The sequence below is a fragment of the Misgurnus anguillicaudatus genome, chromosome 25 (genome assembly GCF_027580225.2).
Source record: "Misgurnus anguillicaudatus chromosome 25, ASM2758022v2, whole genome shotgun sequence".
Lineage (NCBI taxonomy): Eukaryota > Metazoa > Chordata > Actinopteri > Cypriniformes > Cobitidae > Misgurnus > Misgurnus anguillicaudatus.
Window position 1 is genome coordinate 10114532 of NC_073361.2, and position 20201 is coordinate 10134732.

The window sequence follows — 20201 nt, forward strand, 5'->3', positions numbered from 1 at the left end:
GCTGGGAAAGTCTCTGCTTATTCTCACACATTCATATTGTTGGTCTAATAATTCGGGTGTGATGTTGGCCTTTTCCTCTAGAGACAGGTTTCCCAATTTGACCTCAAACCAAAACAGATCTGTAGTAAGAACACAAACTTGCGCCCAGTTAGAAGCCATAGTTTTATCTAAAAACATGCATGAGTAAACGCAAGGATATTGCATGTATAACAAGATGTGGCACTCCTTTGACTATAATTAAGGGACAATGCAATGCTCAATATGGTCGTGCTCTGGTGACTGAAGTCCCGCCTTCCAGTTAAAAGATCTAATAATTAATCAATAAAGAATGATTGATGATTCTCTGGGGGAGAATGATTCTCTTTAGAGAGTAGCGTGAGCTACATTTAAAAGCATCAGAATAGACCCGGCATGAACTGTTACATGAAAAACACAATGGCCTACACACATATTTCACCATTTGTGCCGCCTGGCAGTCAAGTGTTTCATTGCATGCATGAAACTTATAGTGTAGGTAAACCGTGACATTTTTTTCTACGTAATTACGCGCATGCGCAGAACAGATCATACAGGTGGCACGGATTGTGTACAGACAAGGCAAAAATGTTGTTCAACTTTGAAAAAGTCGAAAAGGTTTTTTTTTAGCGCAATTTGAGTTTAAAGCAATTTGACATGTCCATAGGGATGGGTATCGTTTGGGATTTTTCCGATACCAATGCCAATTCGATACTTTTAAAACGGTTCTGGTGCCTAAACCGATACTTTGACAAAAATAGTCACGGTAGATGAAAGTACAGCGAAAAAATAAGTAAAAACATAACGAAAATTCTTCTGTGTTTGTCATTTGGTCATAATTTACATTACCTAAAGTACCATCATCTTAATATAGTTTATAAAGTTTGAAATCTGGATATTTTTCTTTTTTAAAAAAATCACATGTTGGGGCGCTGTTAAAAAAATATTGCATTGATTACCCGCAGAAGACCTATATTAACACATTGGAGCCATGTGGATTACTTCGGTGAAGGATGGGTGCACTTTTTTTGGGGGGGGGGTTACAGTCAGAAGTTGTTCTCTGATCCCTGTTTCCTACCATTATGAAGCGTGGAAGAGCAAGGACATTAAAATAACTTCAAATGTGTTGTCTGAAATATATCTCGAATGGCTTGAGGGTGAGTAAATCATGGGGTTATTTTGATATTTGACTGGAGTATCCTTTTAAATGGGACATTTCACATGACTTTTTAAAGATGTAAAATAAATCTTTGTTGTCCACAGAGTATATATGTAAAGGTTAAGCTCAAAATACCATATAGTTAATTTATCATAACATGTTAAAATTGACACTTTGTAGGTGTGAGCAAAAATGTGCCGTTTTGGGTGCGTTCCTTTAAATGCAAATGAGCTGATCTCTGCACTAAATGGCAGTGCCGTGGTTGGATAGTGCAGATTAAGGGGCGGTATTATTATCCCCTTCTGACATCATAAGGGGAGCCAAAATTCAATAACCTATTTTTTCACATGCTTGCAGGGAATGGTTTACCAAAACTAAGTTACTGGGTTGATCTTTTTCACATTTTCTAGGTTGATAGAGGCACTGGGGGCCCAATTATAGCACTTAAACATAGAAAAAGTCAGATTTTCATGATATGTTCCCTTTAAGAAACAAACGTTATGGAACATTTGATGTCAGGTGTAATTGTTGGTGAGAAATATGTTGTTTAATTTTGCATTAAGCATGTGATATTAAAGATCACTGTCTTTACCATTAAACTACAAATAATTACTGTATTGCTTTTGATGGACTAACACAAGATTCATGTTTAATTGTTGTGCATTTTGAATACAATTGTTTATGAAGCAGTTGTTATAAGCTCTGTGAAGCTGTGGTTTAAAGTGAATTTGGACGGCTTAGAGATGCTGTTAGGCACAATGGGGAATGGAGTAAATTCACTGTAAACTCCAGCTTTATAGGGCCAGGGCCGGCACTTGGGGTTATGGGGCCCTAGGCGAGACCTTGAAAATGGGCCCCACTGGTATAAAAAAATTTCATAGCAATGCAATATGAGAAGTGAAATTAAAACAGACAAAAATGAAAATGTAGGGTGTAGAAGTTTTATTAAGTGAAACATATTAAGCAATGTTGTTAGTGCAACAACTGTAGTGCAACAGAACTATGTATCAATACAAATATCATGGATATTAATACAAAATAATTACTATAGGGTGATACAGTATTCTGTATACTGTTTTTGAACCCTACTTTAGTATAGTTTTAGTATCTAAAAATTTTACTATACAGTATACTGCAGTAAATTATATAGTATAATAGTCTTTTTTCATGTGGGTTAATTTAGAAAGAGCGATGGGTGACATTTTTCTAATGTTTTTAAATTAGCATAGGCATTAAACAATGTAAAGCAGAAAATACCTAACCTTGTGATTGCTTTTCTTTCTCTGCTTTCCTCTTTTTCTCTTCAGCTCCTAAAAGGTATCGTTTTAATGCTATAGTTTGTTAAAGCCTACCACCGCAACCTCACTAAAATAAGTCTTGTTTTTATCTTTATTGAATGATGCAACATAAACATTGGGTTGCTATACGATACTACATTACCCATAATCCAAAAGTTTCATTTCCAAGCATGCGCAATGAAACACACCCCCGCAAGCACCACTGTATCATTAACATTATGCAAATGAGACCACTTTGTTCTTATTTTGTAATGTTTTATGACTTTACTTATACTAAGGTTTTGTATTTATTATCATTTTACTGTAGATTGTTGTGTGGATAATTTATCCTGTTATTAAATCCCTGTGGGTTTTTTTCACCAACCGTCTTTGTGATCCCTATTTTAATCAATAAGGCCCATGCAGCACATACTGATCGCGTCTATGAGATTTGTGAAACAACAAAATAATTTGAATGCATGGAGGGCCCTCGTCTTGTCGCGGGGCCCCAGGCAATCGCCTGTATTGCCTGTCTGACGGGATGGCCTTTTATAGGGCTTATTGCTTTAATTAAACAGTTATTTTATTAACCTGACAAGTTTTTTTTAAACCTTTACCTGAAAAAGTTTTATAAACAAACATACACCAACACAACATAATATGTAAATGTTTCTTAAATACATACATGCATGTGTGTGTATTTATATGTGCAAAACAATTACACACAGTGCACACACATATATTATGCAAAAACAAACTTTTATTTTGTATGCGATTAATCACGATTAATCCTTTGACAGCTCTAATCAGAACTATCAGTTTTATAATTACAGACTGACCCCTGTCCAAAATACTACACAAATTATATCCCTTCTAAAAATTAAAAAATACCGTAGTACCACCACCATGTTATTATTAGAAGAGCTTTTAAAGCACCACGTGTATATTTATACACACTTCTGCATGTGTTTGCATTGCACTATTTATTTGATCTTTGACTAAAGCAGCATAGCCTGTCTGTGTCATTGACACCCGTCTGCGGTACTGTGTCAAAACAAAGGTCTAAACTTGAGCAGCATCATAAACACTGCCATACCGCAATGGCTCTGCAGTGCAACACACACTGCCTTTCAATCCTGCGACTAAACATAACCCCTGACAGCATGCATGTGTATTTGTAAGTCTTACTGCGAGACAATGCTTCTGTTTTGTGCTGCTCGCCAGAGAGAGAAAGAAAGAGTGATGAGCGAAGAAAAAACCGAGTCACTCCTTTCCTACAGCCTCATAAAATATTGCTTGGCCAAGGCAAATATTTGCACTGGGCTGAGAGAAAGAAGAACTGTTAGTGTGAGATAAATACAGCGCTGTTCTCCCCCGTGTCCTGAGTTCAGCCAACACCTGAGCAGAACCTACAGTCTGCTAGAGAAAAAGATGTTGGACCTTTTTGGGTACATTACTGTACCTTAAGGACCTATTGTGTACCTTTACTGTTAAATGTTTTGCACCCCTAACATTTAAATTGTACAAGATTGGTCCTTAAAGGTACACAATATGTCCTTTGGGCATATTATTGTACACCAAAATATTGTACCAAAAATAAACCATTCCAATGATAGAAAAGATAAGAAGTAAGATGGCATAACTATTCTTGCAGATATTTATGAATCGTGCTGGTTAAAATAGTTTGTTAAAGGAAACCATCAATAATACAAAGTGGGGAAAATAAGTATTTGAACACCCTGCTATTTTGCAAGTTCTCCCACTTAGAAATCATGGAGGGGTCTGAAATTGTCATCGTAGGTGCATGTCCACTGTAAGAGACATAAAAAACCCAGAAATCACAATATATGATTTTTTCAACTATTTATTTGTATGATACAGCTGCAAATAGGCATTTGAACACCTGTCTATCAGCTAGATATCTGACCCTCAAAGACCTGTTAGTCTGTCTTTAAAATGTCTACCTCCATTTATTATTCTAAATTAGATGCACCTGTTTGAGGTTGTTAGCTGCATAAAGACACCTGTCCACAACATACAATCAGTAAGAATCCAACTACTGACATGGCCAAGACCAAATAGCTTCCAAAGACACTAGAGACAAAATTGTACACCTCCACAAGGCTGGAAAGGGCTACGGGAAAATTGCCAAGAAGCTTGATAAAAAAAGGTCCACTGTTGGAGCAGTCATTAGAAAATGGAAGAAGCTAAACATGACTGTCAATCTCCCTCAGACTGGGGCTCCATGCAAGATCTTACCTCGTGGGGTCTCAATGATCCTAAGAAAGGTAAGAAGAACTACATGGGAGGAGCAATGACCCGAAAAGAGCTGGGACCACCATTTCCAAGGTTACTGGTGGTATAAGACTAAGACGTCATGCTTTGAAATCATGCATGGCACGGAAAGTTCCCCTGCTTAAACCAGCACAAGTCCAGGCCCGTCTTAAGTTTGCCAATGACCATTTGGATGATCCAGAGGAGTCATGGGAGAAAGTCATGTAGTCAGATAAGACCAAAATAGAACTTTTTGGTTATAATTCCACTAAACATGTTTGGAGGAAGAAAAATGAGTACCATCCCAAGAACACCATCCTTACTGTGAACCATTGGGGTGGTAGCATCATGCTTTGAGGGTGTTTTTCTGCACATGGGACAGGGCGAATGCACTGTATTAAGGAGAGGATGACCGGGGCAATGTATTGGGAGATATTGGGGAACAACCTCCTTCCCTCAGTTAGAGCATTGAAGATGGGTCGAGGCTGGGTCTTCCAACATGACAATCGCCCGAAGCACACAGCCAGGATAACCAAGGAGTGGCTCTGTAAGAAGCATATCAAGGTTCTGGCGTGGCCTAGCCAGTCTCCAGACCTAAACCCAAAAGAGAATTTTTGGAGGGAGCTCAAACTCCGTGTTTCTCAGCGACAGGACAGAAACCTGACTGATCTAGAGAAGATCTGTGTGGAGGAGTGGGCCAAAATCCTTCCTGCAGTGTGTGCAAACCTGCTGAAAAACTACAGGAAACCTTTGACCTCTGTAATTGCAATCAAAGGCTACTGTACCAAATATTAACATTGACTTTCTCAGGTGTTCAAATACTTATTTTCAGCTGTATCATACAAATAAATAAAATCATACATTGGGTTTTCACAGTGGACATGCACCTATGATGACAATTTTAGACGCCTCCATGATTTCTAAGTGGGAGAACTTGCAAAATAGCAGGGTGTTCAAATACTTATTTTCCTCAATGTAAATGCTCTTCAGTTATTTTTTTTAATTGGCTTGAGTCCCTTTTTCAATGTGTTTATGGAATATATGAGGAGCTTGGATAAAAATGCCACCTCAAAAACGAGATCCAAATGCACTCAGCACAAATTATACATTCATCAAATACTTTTGCTTCGAATCTGCATAATATCGCCCTCGGGCCATTCATAAGTACCAGTTTGTTGGCAGAATCCATTTAAAGTGTGTGATAAAAAATGCTAATTTACAAGAAAACATGTCAGACGCACTTAAAGGATTTTGCATCTGAGCTCTTTATATGTTTCTGAAACAAAACAAGAAGATCAAAGGGTGCCAATGACAGACCACCCTTAAATAAGTTAAAGTGCACCTATTACATTGCTAAAAACAACGTTATTTTGTGTATTTGGTATTACAATGTGTTCACGTGGTTTATGGTTAAAAAACACATTATTTTCACATATCGTACATTTTTGTAGCTCCAAATTTCACCCTCTTCCTGAAATGCATGGATTTATAAAGCTCTGTGTCCCTGATTGGCCAGCTAATCTGTACGTTGTGATTGGCCTGAATACCTCTGACGTCAGCCGGAAATGTGACGCTCCTTACCATGTTTGAAAGATTCGCTTACAATACAATGCTAACAGGAGTTAACTTACAGGCTATGAGTCTGAAATAGGAGGAATTATGATAATGTCGGTCTTGTCTACATCACCAATCTCAGGAAGTAAACTGTTGCCTACAATCCATGTGTTTGTTGTAGTCCAAAAAAAACGTTGGAGACGATAACTCGTGTCATCGTTTACTTTGCGGTATTTCTTTTTTGCATATCATTAACATGTACTAATACACACTTACACACCAAAGAAAATGTAAAAACGTGAATCGGACCACTTGTGCTCTTTAAACTGACATCTACAATGTTTTATGAAACCTGGGTTTATACACGTCTAACGGTTGTAAAAGTCTCGCTAACGTGCATTTGACAAAAATAGCAAGCTTTTGTCTTTTTGTAAGGGCGTGAGATCTCGCCTCTTACTCCCATCAAATGTCTCACGGGGTCTCTCTTTATGTGTCACATGTTCGAACAGGCACCGCACATCTCACGAAGGCTGTCTGAGGTTACGTCCCCTGTGCGTGAACTCGGCTGACATCCGAGTAATGTAATCTAAATCTCACACTGCTCCACGAAAGCCCAATGAGCCTGGGAATATCCATTGTTAAATGCATCAGCATCCAATGGCAAAGCAATCTGGAGAAATGGTGCTTATTATCGAATGACACCATGCTGATGCTCTTAACGTGCCACTATTTAGCATTAGCATTTAAAATGTGTCAAACTACACATTTTAGGATGAACTTAGTTGTCTGATCAAATAGTCAGTCGTAAAGTCAACATGAAGCTCTGTTTGCGATTTAATGTCCTATTTAGTGAGAATAAAATGTAGGCTGGCTACTTCACTAGAAATAGATTAAATTATGAAAGTGGGAATTAGTTATACATTTCTTTTATTAAAAAGAAAAGAAAACGCAGCCTTATGTAATGAGTGCAGGAACGTGGAGGTAATCAGGCTAATTTAGAGTCATGATTTATATCCATTAGACAATGATCAGACTCCTCTGTCTTAGATTAGTGCGATAAGTACAGCCTTTCAATAGGGTAACTGACAGATAGTCAACAAATAATCAGCTTGAATAACTCTACCCCGTTATTGCAACTATCAGAGTCCTCAGAACAAAATAGATTATGCAATAACAAAGAAAACATTGCTTACAGCAAATGGTATAAAGCTGGGCAGTAATTATCTCAAAATGTGTTGTTGTTGTTAAAGGTGGTGAATTGATTACAAAAGTGGTTCTTGATGGCTGTAGCTGTGGTACTTTAAAGTTGATGAATATACAGTGAATATAAAGCTATACAGTAAAATAAACGCGTTTGTATGCTTTTTAAGTAGAAACACTATGGACTATGCTTGCATTGGGTTGGCAGACGTATATTTGAAGGGAAGAATGCATGTAGCTGAAGGAAACATAAAGGCTAAAATCACATACAGTACAGCCTCTTCAAAAATTTCCCTGTAGTAAAGAATTTATCAGTTAAAACTCATCTTTGAGCATCATTATAACTCAAACCACTGATCCACCCGTTCAAATGTGTTGATATGATTGGTTACATGTTTGTGAGTTTGGAAACCAAGGCGATTTTAAACCGTGGGAATGAGACTGTCTGCAATTTTATAGAGAAAATAATTAGCAATAGTCTTGAATGATGAATTTGCCCATGGCTTGTCTTAAAACATATTAAAAATACTGCATAGACACATAAACAAAAATAAAAACCTTATTTTTCCCCCAGTGGCACTTTAATAATCATCAGATTCCAGTTATGGATGTGATATTTGCAGTCAAAACTTAATATATAATTTTTTATACCTACAAATTTATAACCATGAATTTATAACCTTGCATTTATTACCAATATATTGAACCTAGATTTAATCTGTTTATATTTTCCTAAACCAGACATCAGGAAAATATCAGTCTTTAGTCATGTTTTCTATTTTAGATGAGAGAAATGTGTTATGGAAGTTTTTTGTAGACATACTTTGTATAGAATTCTGTAAATTAAAATGCACTAACCAGAAGCAATAATACTCAACAAATTGAGAAAGGATATCTCTTCAAAGATCATTTAATATTTAGTTTATTAAAATGTTTGTATGCACATTCATAAGGAAATTTCTTCATTATGGACCTAACCATTCTGAAAATGCACATACTTAACTATATTAAAAAAATGGCTTTAAAGGGACAATCCACTTATTTTAAAATATTCTAATTTTCCAGCTCCCCTAACATTTAAACATTTGATTTTTACAGTTTTGGAATCCATTCAGCTGATCTCTTTTTAGCATAGCTTAGCACAATCCATTGAATCTGATTAGACCATTAGCATCGCGCTCAAAAATAACAGAGTTTCGATATTTTTTATATTTTAAACTTGACTCTTCTGTAGTTACATCGTGTACTAAGATTGACAGAAAATTTTAAAGTTGAGATTTTCCAGGCAGATATGGCTAGGAACTAAACTCTCATTCTGGCGTCATAATCAAGGACTTTGCTGCCGTAACATGGCTGCAGGAGGCCCATTTTCAGCGCCTGAAAATAGTCCCCTTGGTAACTTTTAGTAGCAGGGAACTATTTTCAGGCACTGCGTAATATCATTATTACTCATGCAGCCATGGTCAGGCGAGTTTGCTGGCCAATTAAGAACAGGGATGCCATGGTCCTTAAACAAGGTACTGGCAGCTTTGGCACTGTGTGCAGGTGCCAAGTCCTGTTGAAAAATGAAATCTGCATCTCCATAAAATTGGTTAGCAGCAGGAAGCATGAAGTGCTCTAAAACTTCCTGGAATACGGCTGCGTTGACCTTGGATCTCAGAAAACACAGTGGACCAACACCAGCAGATGACAAGGCACCCCAAACCATCACTGACTGTGGAAACTTTACACTGGCCTCAAGCAACATGGATTGTGTGCCTCTCCTCTCTTCCTCCAGACTCTGGGACCCTAATTTTCCTCAGAAATACAAAATTTACTTTCATCAGAGAACATAACTTTAGACTACGTAGCAGCAATCCAGAAGCGAGACGCTTCTGACGCTGTCTGTTGTTCAAGAGTGGCTTGACGCAATGTATGTGACAGCTGAAACCCATGTCTTGCAAACGTCTTTGCATAGTGGTTCTTGAAGCACTGACTCCAGCTGCCTGTTTTATTTTTTTTGACAATCCTCTCCAGGGTGCGGTTATCCCTATTGCTTGTACACTTTTTTCTACCACATCTTTTCCTTCCCTTTGCTTCTGTGTTAATGTGCTTGGACGCAGAGCTCTGTGAACAGCCAGCCTCTTTTGCAATGACCTTTTGGGTCTTGCCCTCCTTGTACAGGGTGTCAATGGTCGTCTTTTTGACAACTATCAAGTCAGCAGTCTTCCCCATGATTGTGTAACCTAAAGAACTAAACTGAGAGACCATTTAAAGGCCTGTGTGTGTGTGTGTGTGTGTACATGATTATTATACACAGTGCACACACAAATATATATATAATGTAAACAGAAACTTTTATTTTGCAAACAATTAGTAACAATTAATCGTTATGCAGCCCTAAGTCAACAAAGCTAAAACATCAGTTTTACACAACTAAAGTATTTCTGTTTTTTTTCTTACAGTCTCATGAATCAACTACTATGAGGTGCAGCAGATCTTTGACTCTCCTCCCCTTCTTCAAACAAATTACCCACCATTGGTCACCTAACTGTCGACAGACTAATGCCCTTGCTGTGCCTCACACACTCCACCTTTTTAGGAACTTCTCCACCCCTCAGCCACGAATTAACGAGAACTCTGTCGAAGTTTTAGGCCATGTCTACCCGCGAGATGACATGACCAATGTGACAGCGAAGATCTTGTCCAAAGTTGGCTGCCAACTTCACAACCGTCCACACCACCCCTTGTGGCTTATTAAAGAACGCATCAAAGACCATTTCTACCGCTCCTACGTGGGTCGCACAGGAAACCCACGCTTTTCGGTACATGACAACCTCAGCCCAGTAGTGACGGTGGAGCAAAACTTCGACAGCTTGCTCATTCCGCCAGACCATCCCAGTCGAAAAAAAGGAGACAATTACTACCTGAACCGCACACACATGCTGCGGGCGCACACCTCCGCCCATCAGAAAGAGCTGGTGCGCTCGGGGCTTGACTGCTTTCTTTTGGCTGGAGATGTGTATAGGCGAGATGAGATAGACTCCAGTCACTATCCAGTTTTTCACCAGATGGAGGGAGTCCGGCTTTTCTCAAACCATGAGGTTAGGATCTTTATCTGGTGAAAGGAGGTTATTTAAAGCATCCCGATTTTAATGAATAGGTTGTTGAGGTGTTGCACCCAAAGATATGATGAAATCATAATGCAATTATACTGGGAATGCGGTTGAATGTGAAAATATGAAATCGCTTGTTTAAATGAATTAGAAGGCACAAAAATAAAGGTTCTGTCATCATTTCGTCACTTTTAATGTTGTTCCTATAACATAACTTCAACTTCAACTGTCAAGTTATAGAAATTAAAAAAACATACCATACATTTTTGTTTATACTGTATATGTTTTTTTTTTTAATTGTGTTAGCTTTTTGCCAAAGTAAAGAATGGTGAGGACCTGTCCCTGTTCGAGCGTGGTGGTCACCGTACGCCTCAGAAACAGGAAGCACACACGCTGGAGGCTGTCAAACTTGCGGAGTTCAATCTGAAACAGACACTCACGCGCCTCGTGCGACACCTTTTCGGTGAAGGTACCGTAGGAATCGTGCGCTATTCGCACTTTTTCTTCACTTTTTCTGTCCAGCTCTCTTCCATCTGTTTGTCTCGTCTTTCAGATTTAGAAATCCGCTGGGTTGACTGCTACTTTCCATTCACACACCCCTCCTTTGAGATGGAAGTGCGTTTCCAAGGCGACTGGTTGGAGGTGCTGGGCTGTGGGGTGATGGAGCAAGAACTGGTCAACTCAGGTTTGTGAACACACAAAATCATACGCAAACCCTACTTTAAAGCCTAGTGGGTTCACATAGATAACAAAGCATGAAGCAAATCGAAGCTAATTAAATTAATTTCTTTTCAATGCCGTTTTGAGGCAACTCGAGTGACTGCAGCATAGGCTGAAGTTTAGAGATCAAGTTTATGCAAATGTGCATGTTAGCTCAACTAGTAGAGCAGCACACTAGCAATGCAAAAGGTCATGGGTTTGATTTCCAGGAAACACACATACACAACCCATACCTTGAATGCACAGGAAGTCACTTTGGATGCCAAATGCATAAACATATACAGTAATTATAAATGCATTAGTCAGCAGTGATGTCATTCATTTTTGCAATTACATGCATGTTTTTATTTACATTTATGCATTTGAAAGATGCTTTTATCCACAGTGCAGTACAAGTGCATCTATTAACGGATTTGTATTGTTATAATTGTTTGCAGGCAGGGTATAAAATATGAATAGTTGGTAGATTATGAAAGCTCTTAGTCACGTAATGTAGACTTTTCTCTTGCCTCTCTGCTATAAAGACGTCTAATGTGTGATGAGTGATCAGTCTCATACCATGGCTTTACTATGCTATATGACTTTATCATGGCTCCATTAAAAGCTCATGAAGACGGCAGCGTATACCTTCAGCTCTGCACATAACAGCCCGAGCTATTGCCATTGAAATGAATGTCATTAATAACGAAAACTTCTCTCAATGTATATTAGATCCTCTCAAAATAGATGGGCAGCACACCGGGTAACCGAAAAAAAGTGCTGCAATTTTAGAAAACAGGACTGATATGCTTATATAATGTGCTTAGTGTGCAGATTAACACCAGTATACCTTCACATAAGCTAATATACCACCAGTTCAAATGGCCACACCTTTGAACCAGACTGAATGACATTCTGCCTCTGCCAGTAGATGGCGGTGTTGTTCAGTGCTGTGTGTGGCAACCAGACCTCATGAACTGAATGGGATCGTCCCACCCGAGGGACAGCTGGGCGTTCCAATAAAAGGGGGAGGGGAAGGGACGGACATGCGTGACTGCAGAGACATGTGTTTCGTCCCCACGGACAAGACCAGGATAACCACCCCTCCCTCTCTACTGGTCCACTTTTCACTGCCACTTTATTCTTCAATCTCATCTGCACTCTTCATCGATCCGGTCTATGTTAAACAGCACAGGTTCCCCAGCTGTCTGCACACCAGACATGTGGTACATGCTACGGCCAATTATTGACAGCACCACTCCAATACAAGTGATCTCTTTTTTTCTTTACTGCGCTGGTAATTTGGTGATTTTTTAAGCATAACATTTGACTTAATCGACACTGATTATTATGAACAAATTCTGATTCGTACCTTTGACTGGACGTTTTTTGAATGAAGGTGGAGCCATATAATAAAATAAAAAATAGTGTGTATATTAAAATGTATACAGAGACTGCGCATTGTTTTATTTTTATTGGATTGTTCTTTAAACTGTGGAACTCAACAAAACAATTTAAAATTTTGGTTGGGTTGGGTTGGGTTGGGTTGGGTTAGGGTTAGGGATAGGGTTAGGTTAGGTGAATGAAAGCCTTAATAGGCTGGCTCAGGCACAGGCACACTTTAAAACTTTGTTAGGGTTAGGGTTAGGGTTAGGGTTAGGGTTACTGACATCTTGGGTCTTGAGTCTGCGCAGTAGCGATTTCGGGATCAGTCCTGCAAAGTAGTGAGCAGGAAGTAAACCGCGAAATCAAGGCTCCGCCCTCGCTCTTGCAGAATGCACACAACCAGCTTCGGAAAAAAGATATTTGAAGTGTAATTAAATTGTTTAGTTGGTCTCAAGTCCCATTGAATTACATGGGGGATGCGGGGTTTATGACTTATACTGGGACCAGTCACTGGGGGGCGATCGAGACGTTTTGGCTTCACTTTTTCAGGGCTTGTGCGGCATTCTTGTGATAGGTAGGGGGGAATTAAAACACTAAAACATTGGGATTAGGGTGTTGGGTTTAGGAAAAGAATAGGGGTTAAAAGAGGATTTTGTGTTCTCTCACTCCTTTAAATTTTCCATTTGTGTTCTTTGTTCTCCCTCCCACCAAAACCAAAAAAATTGTCCCTACAAGTGCTTTTGAACTGGTTCGCCTAAATGCAATTCACATCTGATCATAAAGAAGTGCCAAAAAAGATCTCAAGGTTTTATATATTTTTAGCCTCCCATCCATCCTTTTCCTAAAACCTAACCTGGGGATCCCCATGTATTTTTTCCCAAACCCTTGGGATATTAACCACCTCAAATTTATTTTATCCGATCTACCACACCACCCCTTCCCAAAACCTAACATATGCTTAATACTAACACCAATTAAGAAAGGACCCTTATCTTTTACCCCGTTCGCTCTATTTGTTTGACTTTTCTTTGAGGACATTTCATTTTTATTACTGTGATTTGATTTTAAATCCTATTGTACATTTTATTTTTTATTTCATCCCAGAGGTGAAGTTTTAAAGTATGCCTGTGCCTGAGCCAGCCTATTAAGGCTTTTCATTCTCCTAACCTAACCATGCCCTTACTCCTAAACTTAACCATATTTCAAACTCATTAGCAGTGAATAGGGTGAATTTCCATAACAACATGTAGTTTCCCAGTAAATCCATAGTCTTGCAGGTATTTAATGTTAGGTACATTAGGCCACCATAGTGCCCTTCCATGACAAAGCATATCTTTCTCTGTCCTTTCCTCAGGTACTCTTGTTTGCTCTGGCATTTTGAGGATGTCAATAATTGAATACTTTTCTATCTAAAGGCTATTCTTAAGGAGCCTGCGTCTCTCTCACTTTATTTCTTATTCTTCATTCCACCCTTCCGGTCTCCCTTTTTCAAACCACTCACGGTCAAGCATATGTCCTCCGTTGCACTGGAACATTCTCAGTCGACTGCGTTATAGTGGCAACACACACAATTTCTTGTAAATAACTTTGTATTTATGGATCTCATGTCTTATACAGTTTGTACCTTATTGTGCGAATGTGGTCTCTATAACTGTGGACTGAGAGAAAAAACAACGTATTTTCTTTAAATTCAGTGGCTTATTAGTGTTCCTGTAGCGTGACTGGTTGAGCATTGCCGTGTTAGCAGTGCAAAGGTCATGGATTCAATTCTCAAGCAACACAGAAACTGAAAACATTGGTTGCTTGAATGCACTGTCAGTCGCTGATGAAAAGCATAAACAGAGTTTTCTTTTTTTGGTCCACTTTTTTCACGTTGGTCAAAACCTGGCTTGCGTTTCGTCACCGAAAGGACACCCGTAATCCTGATTTGATTGGCCCTCAGTGGAACTTGGTGTCTTTCACGGTGCCGCACTTGATAGGAGTACAGATTACCGAGTCTGCGACTCACTTCCTGTTCTTTCTGCCTGTACTCAATCACTGCTTTATCCCTGTGTACACCCACTCGAGTGGCAATGCATATTCACAACTGGGTAAACAAAGCCCTCATGTCTTCAGACAGCTGTCAGCAGGCCTTCCTTTCTCCTCAAGGTTTTGCTGCTCAGACAAATCTGCTTACGGGCGTCTTTTTTGGCAGCGTGCGCACGTACCTTTCCTTCCCGTTTAGGTTACAGGGCATGTTTAATCAAGTTTTGATTCTCAGAAGAGTTTATAATGGATTTCGACAAACCCACACAATCTGTGTCAACGATAATGTCTTATTAACCAAATAACTGTCAAAGCTTCTTAAATGAGCCCCGCTGTATCTTTAAAGACATTATTTTAATTTATTCTGTAATAAGATATCGGTATTAAAGGGCACCTATAATGTGTGTTGGCCGTGTGTGAACACAACCACCCTTCGGTGAAAAAAATCCACTCGCTACTTGTTTTTTAATTTTCATTAATCCAAAGCAGTCTCATTAGACATGCCGTTTTGATTCTCTTATCAATGTGATGTCACATTGATAAAGCCCCGCCCACTTACAGTCCTGCATTACCATCGTTTCCACCTTTAGCTTGTTGTACTCTGTCCACTAGATACTATTGTGTTAGACTGTATTAATCAGATTTATTTTAAGTAAAAGCGCTCACTTTCTGTTTGTAAGGATGTAAATAGCTCATTTGCATTTAAAGGGACAGACACTGCGTTTTTGCTCCCACCCAAATAGGAGCATTTTGGACATGCTATAATAAATTATCTGAGGGGTATTTTGAGCTGAAATTTCACAGACACATTCTGGGCACACTTGAGACTTATATTACATGGTGTAAAAAGCCCATAATAGGTGCCCTTTAAGTTGACGTGCAGATTATCTTGTTGTTGTTTAATGTCAGGTCCTACAGGAGGTCTATACTGTATCCAGTCTGATCTCACGAGAATTCACACATATTTTACAAGTTGGCTAATTCGTATGAAGTTTTTTACGCAAAAACAATTAACATAAAAAAACAATAACAAAACCCCACCCCTAACCCCACAGGGGTCAGGGCAAATCGTACAAAAATGTATGAATGTGGTCGTACAAATTTAAGGAGACCTATTTCATTGCTAAATAACAACGTTATTTTGTGTATTCAATATAATACAATACGTATGTTCGCGTGGTTTATGGTCAAAAAACACATTATTTTCCACATACCGTACATTTTTGTAGCTACAGATATCATGCCTTCCTCAAATGCTTTGATTTTGTACAAAACTCGTCGATTTGAAAAGCGCTGTGTCCCTGATTGGCCAGCTAATCTGTATGTTGTGATTTGGTCTGAATACCTCTGACATCAGCCGGAAATGTGACGCTCCTTACCGTGTTTTGAAAGATTCGCTCACAATGCAATGCTAACAGGAGTTAACTTGCAGGCTGAATCCGAAGCAGGAGGAGTTCTGATAATGTCGATTTTTTCTACGTCACTAATCTCATGAAGTAAACTGTTGCCTACAATCCGTGTGTTTGTTGTAGTCCAAGAAAAGAGATTTACATCGGAGACGATAACTCGCGTCATTATTTACTTTGGGGTTCGTACCTTTTGCATATCGTTAACATGTAGTAATACACACTTCTACATCGAAGGAAATGTAAAATCATGAATCGGACCATAGGTGCTCTTTAATACAAATTAACCATCTTGTAAAATGCGTATGAATTGCTATAAGATAGCATTAAATGTATCATAACCTGTGGGGGTACATACTGTATAGACATGATAGACATGATCAAAAGTACCTTTATGGTGCATTCCCACCAGCCGCGGTAGAGGCGGCAAAAACGCGCTATTCGCGGTAGTTGGACGCTTGAACATTTCAGTTCACTCGCTTCATTCGCGCGTGAAATTCTAGTCATTTAAGACATTCACGCGGAAATTCGCATCATGGGAGGGGCTTTTGCGACTCCGCTGAGACTCCGCCACTCTGCTCGCTTCCTGTAATCACATCACTACTTACAGCAAGGTCCTGATTGGTTAACGCGTGCGGATATCCGCCAAAGTTCAGATTTTTCAACTCGCGTGGAACGCTCAATTCGCGCGGAATGTGCCATCTGCTCCACACCATTCGACCAGCGCTTACCGCGTGTACCGTACCGCAGGATGCCTAATCGCGTCTTTGCATTGATCTGAGGGGGTATCTCAGTTACCCTGAGGTGGTATTTCAAAATAGAGATATTGTAGATTCATTCTGCATTCTGTTGCATCTTTTAAAGTCTCTGTAACAGCGGGATAACATCTTTATAAATGTTATTTGTTTTATATGTCAGACTCACAAACGTTACAACATTTACAACCCATCCTTTTCGCGTATCATAACATTTTGTAGAGAAAATTATATTCAGTGAGGCAAACGTTAGGGTTAGCTATTTGATTTTATCAACTAGGAATTAATTGGAAATTGGCAGTGTTCTACATATAATTACATTTATGCGTGGCACACGCCCTTATCCAAAATGACTTGCAGTACAGTGCATTACCAGCTATACTTGATTATATCCGTTTTTTGGCAGACAAAGAGAGCTATCTTATGTCATAAGGAAAAGAAAGTTGTTTCAAAGACAAAGCAAGTAATTACAATTTCATAAATGATTGCAAAGACTAAAATGTTTTTTGTTTTAAACTGTTCTTAACACTAGCCTAGGTATTAAAGTTATCAGTTGTTCATTTGGTTAAAAAAAGTTGTTTCTGCCTGCTGCAGTGGATTGGAGTTTTATCACAACTGACCGTCCTCTGCATCGGCTGTCGTCATACTTAAGCGAACGCAAACTTGTGTGCACTCAGTCTCCTCTTTGACTTCTCTCGATGTTCCAGCCCTCTCCTCCCTGTTTCCTCTCTGGACTGCAGGGATTCTGTCAATCCCCTCCACAGTTCTTCTTCACCCCCATTCTCATTTTCACTCTTACAAACTCTCTGTGCCTTTCTACACTGCGGCATAGCAGTGTGTCTCCGTTGCTATGGCAACTTCTCATTCAGTCCTCTCGCACACCCCTCCCTTTACGCACTCGTCCACACTCACACATTCCCTCTTTTCCCTTCAGAGTAGAGACAATAAAAAGCTGCCAGGAAGACGGCATTAAGCGCATGGCGGTCGGCGGGAGTACAGGGTCGAGCGAGAGAAAGAGAGAGAGAGAAAAGAAAGAACACCAGGCGTCCTGGGAAGTTAAAAGGTTATTTATTCGTCTCTGAGCGTGACCGCCATATGCTAAGCGTGCCGTAAGTGTGCCAGAGGTGGTGTGTTTGGTTTAGGGGTGGAGTTTGACTAATGAAAGGGGAGGAGGGGAACTAGTGCAGCACCAGGGTTTGGCAGTAGATCCACTTAGGTATTCATTAGAGCGCGGCGTGTAATCCCTGGACACATTGATTCCGAAGCGGGCCCAAAAGAGAGCCCTGTGGGACCTTGCCGGAGCTGTCCGCAGCATATGGGACCCGTGTTAATGATGGCACGCGTCTGCGGTGTGGGTGAGGTTTAGTCACGCCCCACAGGGCGGGGGGCCCGGGGAATGTGATTAAAGCCGTGTTTGGTGACAATTAACGGCCCTTCAAGTCACGCATTCGGGGGCCTCTGGGACAGTAGGGGAGCGGGAGGCGGCTGGTAGATGGGGAAGGTACCAGCTGAGCTCTCTTTCTGGTTCAGGTGGCACTTTCAATCTTAGTCTTAATCCTTAATACCCCCCACCCATCCGCACTGAATAAATCATGTGCCAGTTGTGACAGGCTCCCATTCAAGCGTTTGCTCTCAAACACACATGCGTCTTTGGCCTCATTACAGCGTTTCTGTCAGGATATGCTGGTTTTTTGACGAGCTGGCAGTTTTTTAATCAGTCAGCTTTTGCTCTTCTCAGGCTCTCATTCCTGTCTGTATTCTTTGTCTCTCTTCAGTTTATAGTGATGCTTTATTGGCTATAGATAAATAATGTACATTTGTACTAGCAGATCAGTTGAAGGTTCTAAAATAAATGTGATTCAAATAATGGTTAAATCTTATAAAAATAACCTGGATAAGGTTTAACCCTACATTTTTTTTGACAATTCAGCATTTTTTTATTAACCTGTCTGCCCGTCTGTCATCTATCACACACACACACACACACACACACACACACACACACACACACACACACACACACACCTGTTTATTTTTTCATAAAATAGGGAAACATACAGATTTACACCCAGTCACAGTTTCACACCTCACATCTGGTCTCTCAGGTTTGCACTGTTAGAGCAAACATTTGTTTGTGCACTGTTTTGTTCCAGACCCAACTGGAATACCATAGGGCCAAATAGAGTGGGATAATGCCATCGAAAAGAAAAAAAAGGAATGAAGGCAATAGACAAGGAGAGAAAAATAAGCGAACAAGATCTACTCGGTTTCCCTTCATCATGTTCTGCATTTCTCTGGCCTACTTTCTAAAATGAAGGCTTTGTCGTAGTGCCCCAGGCTTGCATTGTGTAATGAACAGTAAATTACATCCCATTTAGAAAAGCACCCACAGCTGCCTGGTGATATATACCATGTTCATTTTAGCTGAGATAATCAAGTTCATCTGACTCAGTCCTGTTTATCCGATGTGTGTTAAGTAACGTGTGGCTGTGTTTGTAACAGCATGTGGTCAGATGTAAGATCAAAGGAAAATGTATGGTAATCATAAAATACTAAAGACTATCTCAAGGGGTGATTATTATGTGATATCCCTGTTGCTATTCATAGCTGGTTTAGCTTGAAACAAATAAACCAGAATCTGTGTAGACCTGCATGATGGGTCAAATTAAAACGGCAATCATTTTAGGGTTGTCTAAAGGGAATTAAAATTCTGTCATCATTTACCCGCTCTCATGTTGTTACAAACCTGTATACATTTTTTTGTTCTGATGAACACGAAGGAAGATATTTTGAGAAATGTTTGTGACCAACCCCTTCGTGAGCCCCATTCACTTCCATAGTAGGAAAAAAGAGTACTATAGAGTGAATGGATTTCCAGTTTGTTCTCTTCAGGGGTTGATCGTCACATGTGGGGAATTGTGGAATTGACAGCATAGTGGAACAAGCACCGAAAGTCGGCAAAGTTGAAACTTTATTCAAAAACAGCAGGCAGTAGGCAGCCAATGTGAAGGGAACGAAATGACATTTGTCAAAATCTGCAGGTAGTGCCATTTTTTGTTTTTTAGTGGATTCAGTTTTTAAATAACTTAAAGGATTAGTCCATTTTCTTAAAAATCCAGATAGTTTACTCACCTCCATGTCATCCAGGATGTTGATGTCTTTCTTTGTTCAGTCGAGAAGAAATTGTGTTTTTTGCGGAGAAGGATCCAGGATTTTTCTCATTTTAATGGACCCCAACACTTAACAGTTTTAATGCAGTATAAAATTGCAGTTTTAACAGAGTTTCAAAATGATCCCAAACGAGGCATACGGGTCTTATCTAGAGAAAACAATTGTCATTTTTGGCGGGAAAAATA

General features: G+C 39.6%; 1 protein-coding gene across 1 annotated transcript in view; it reads left to right on the forward strand.

The window, feature by feature from the left end:
* Nucleotides 1-20201, forward strand: part of fars2 (phenylalanyl-tRNA synthetase 2, mitochondrial) — a 175593-nt gene that overhangs the window by 51813 nt on the left and 103579 nt on the right. The window contains exons 2-4 of the mRNA XM_055181755.2: nt 9924-10562; nt 10881-11043; nt 11128-11259. Of these exons, the coding sequence (XP_055037730.2) occupies nt 9924-10562; nt 10881-11043; nt 11128-11259 (934 nt within the window). The remainder of the gene's footprint in view (nt 1-9923; nt 10563-10880; nt 11044-11127; nt 11260-20201) is intronic.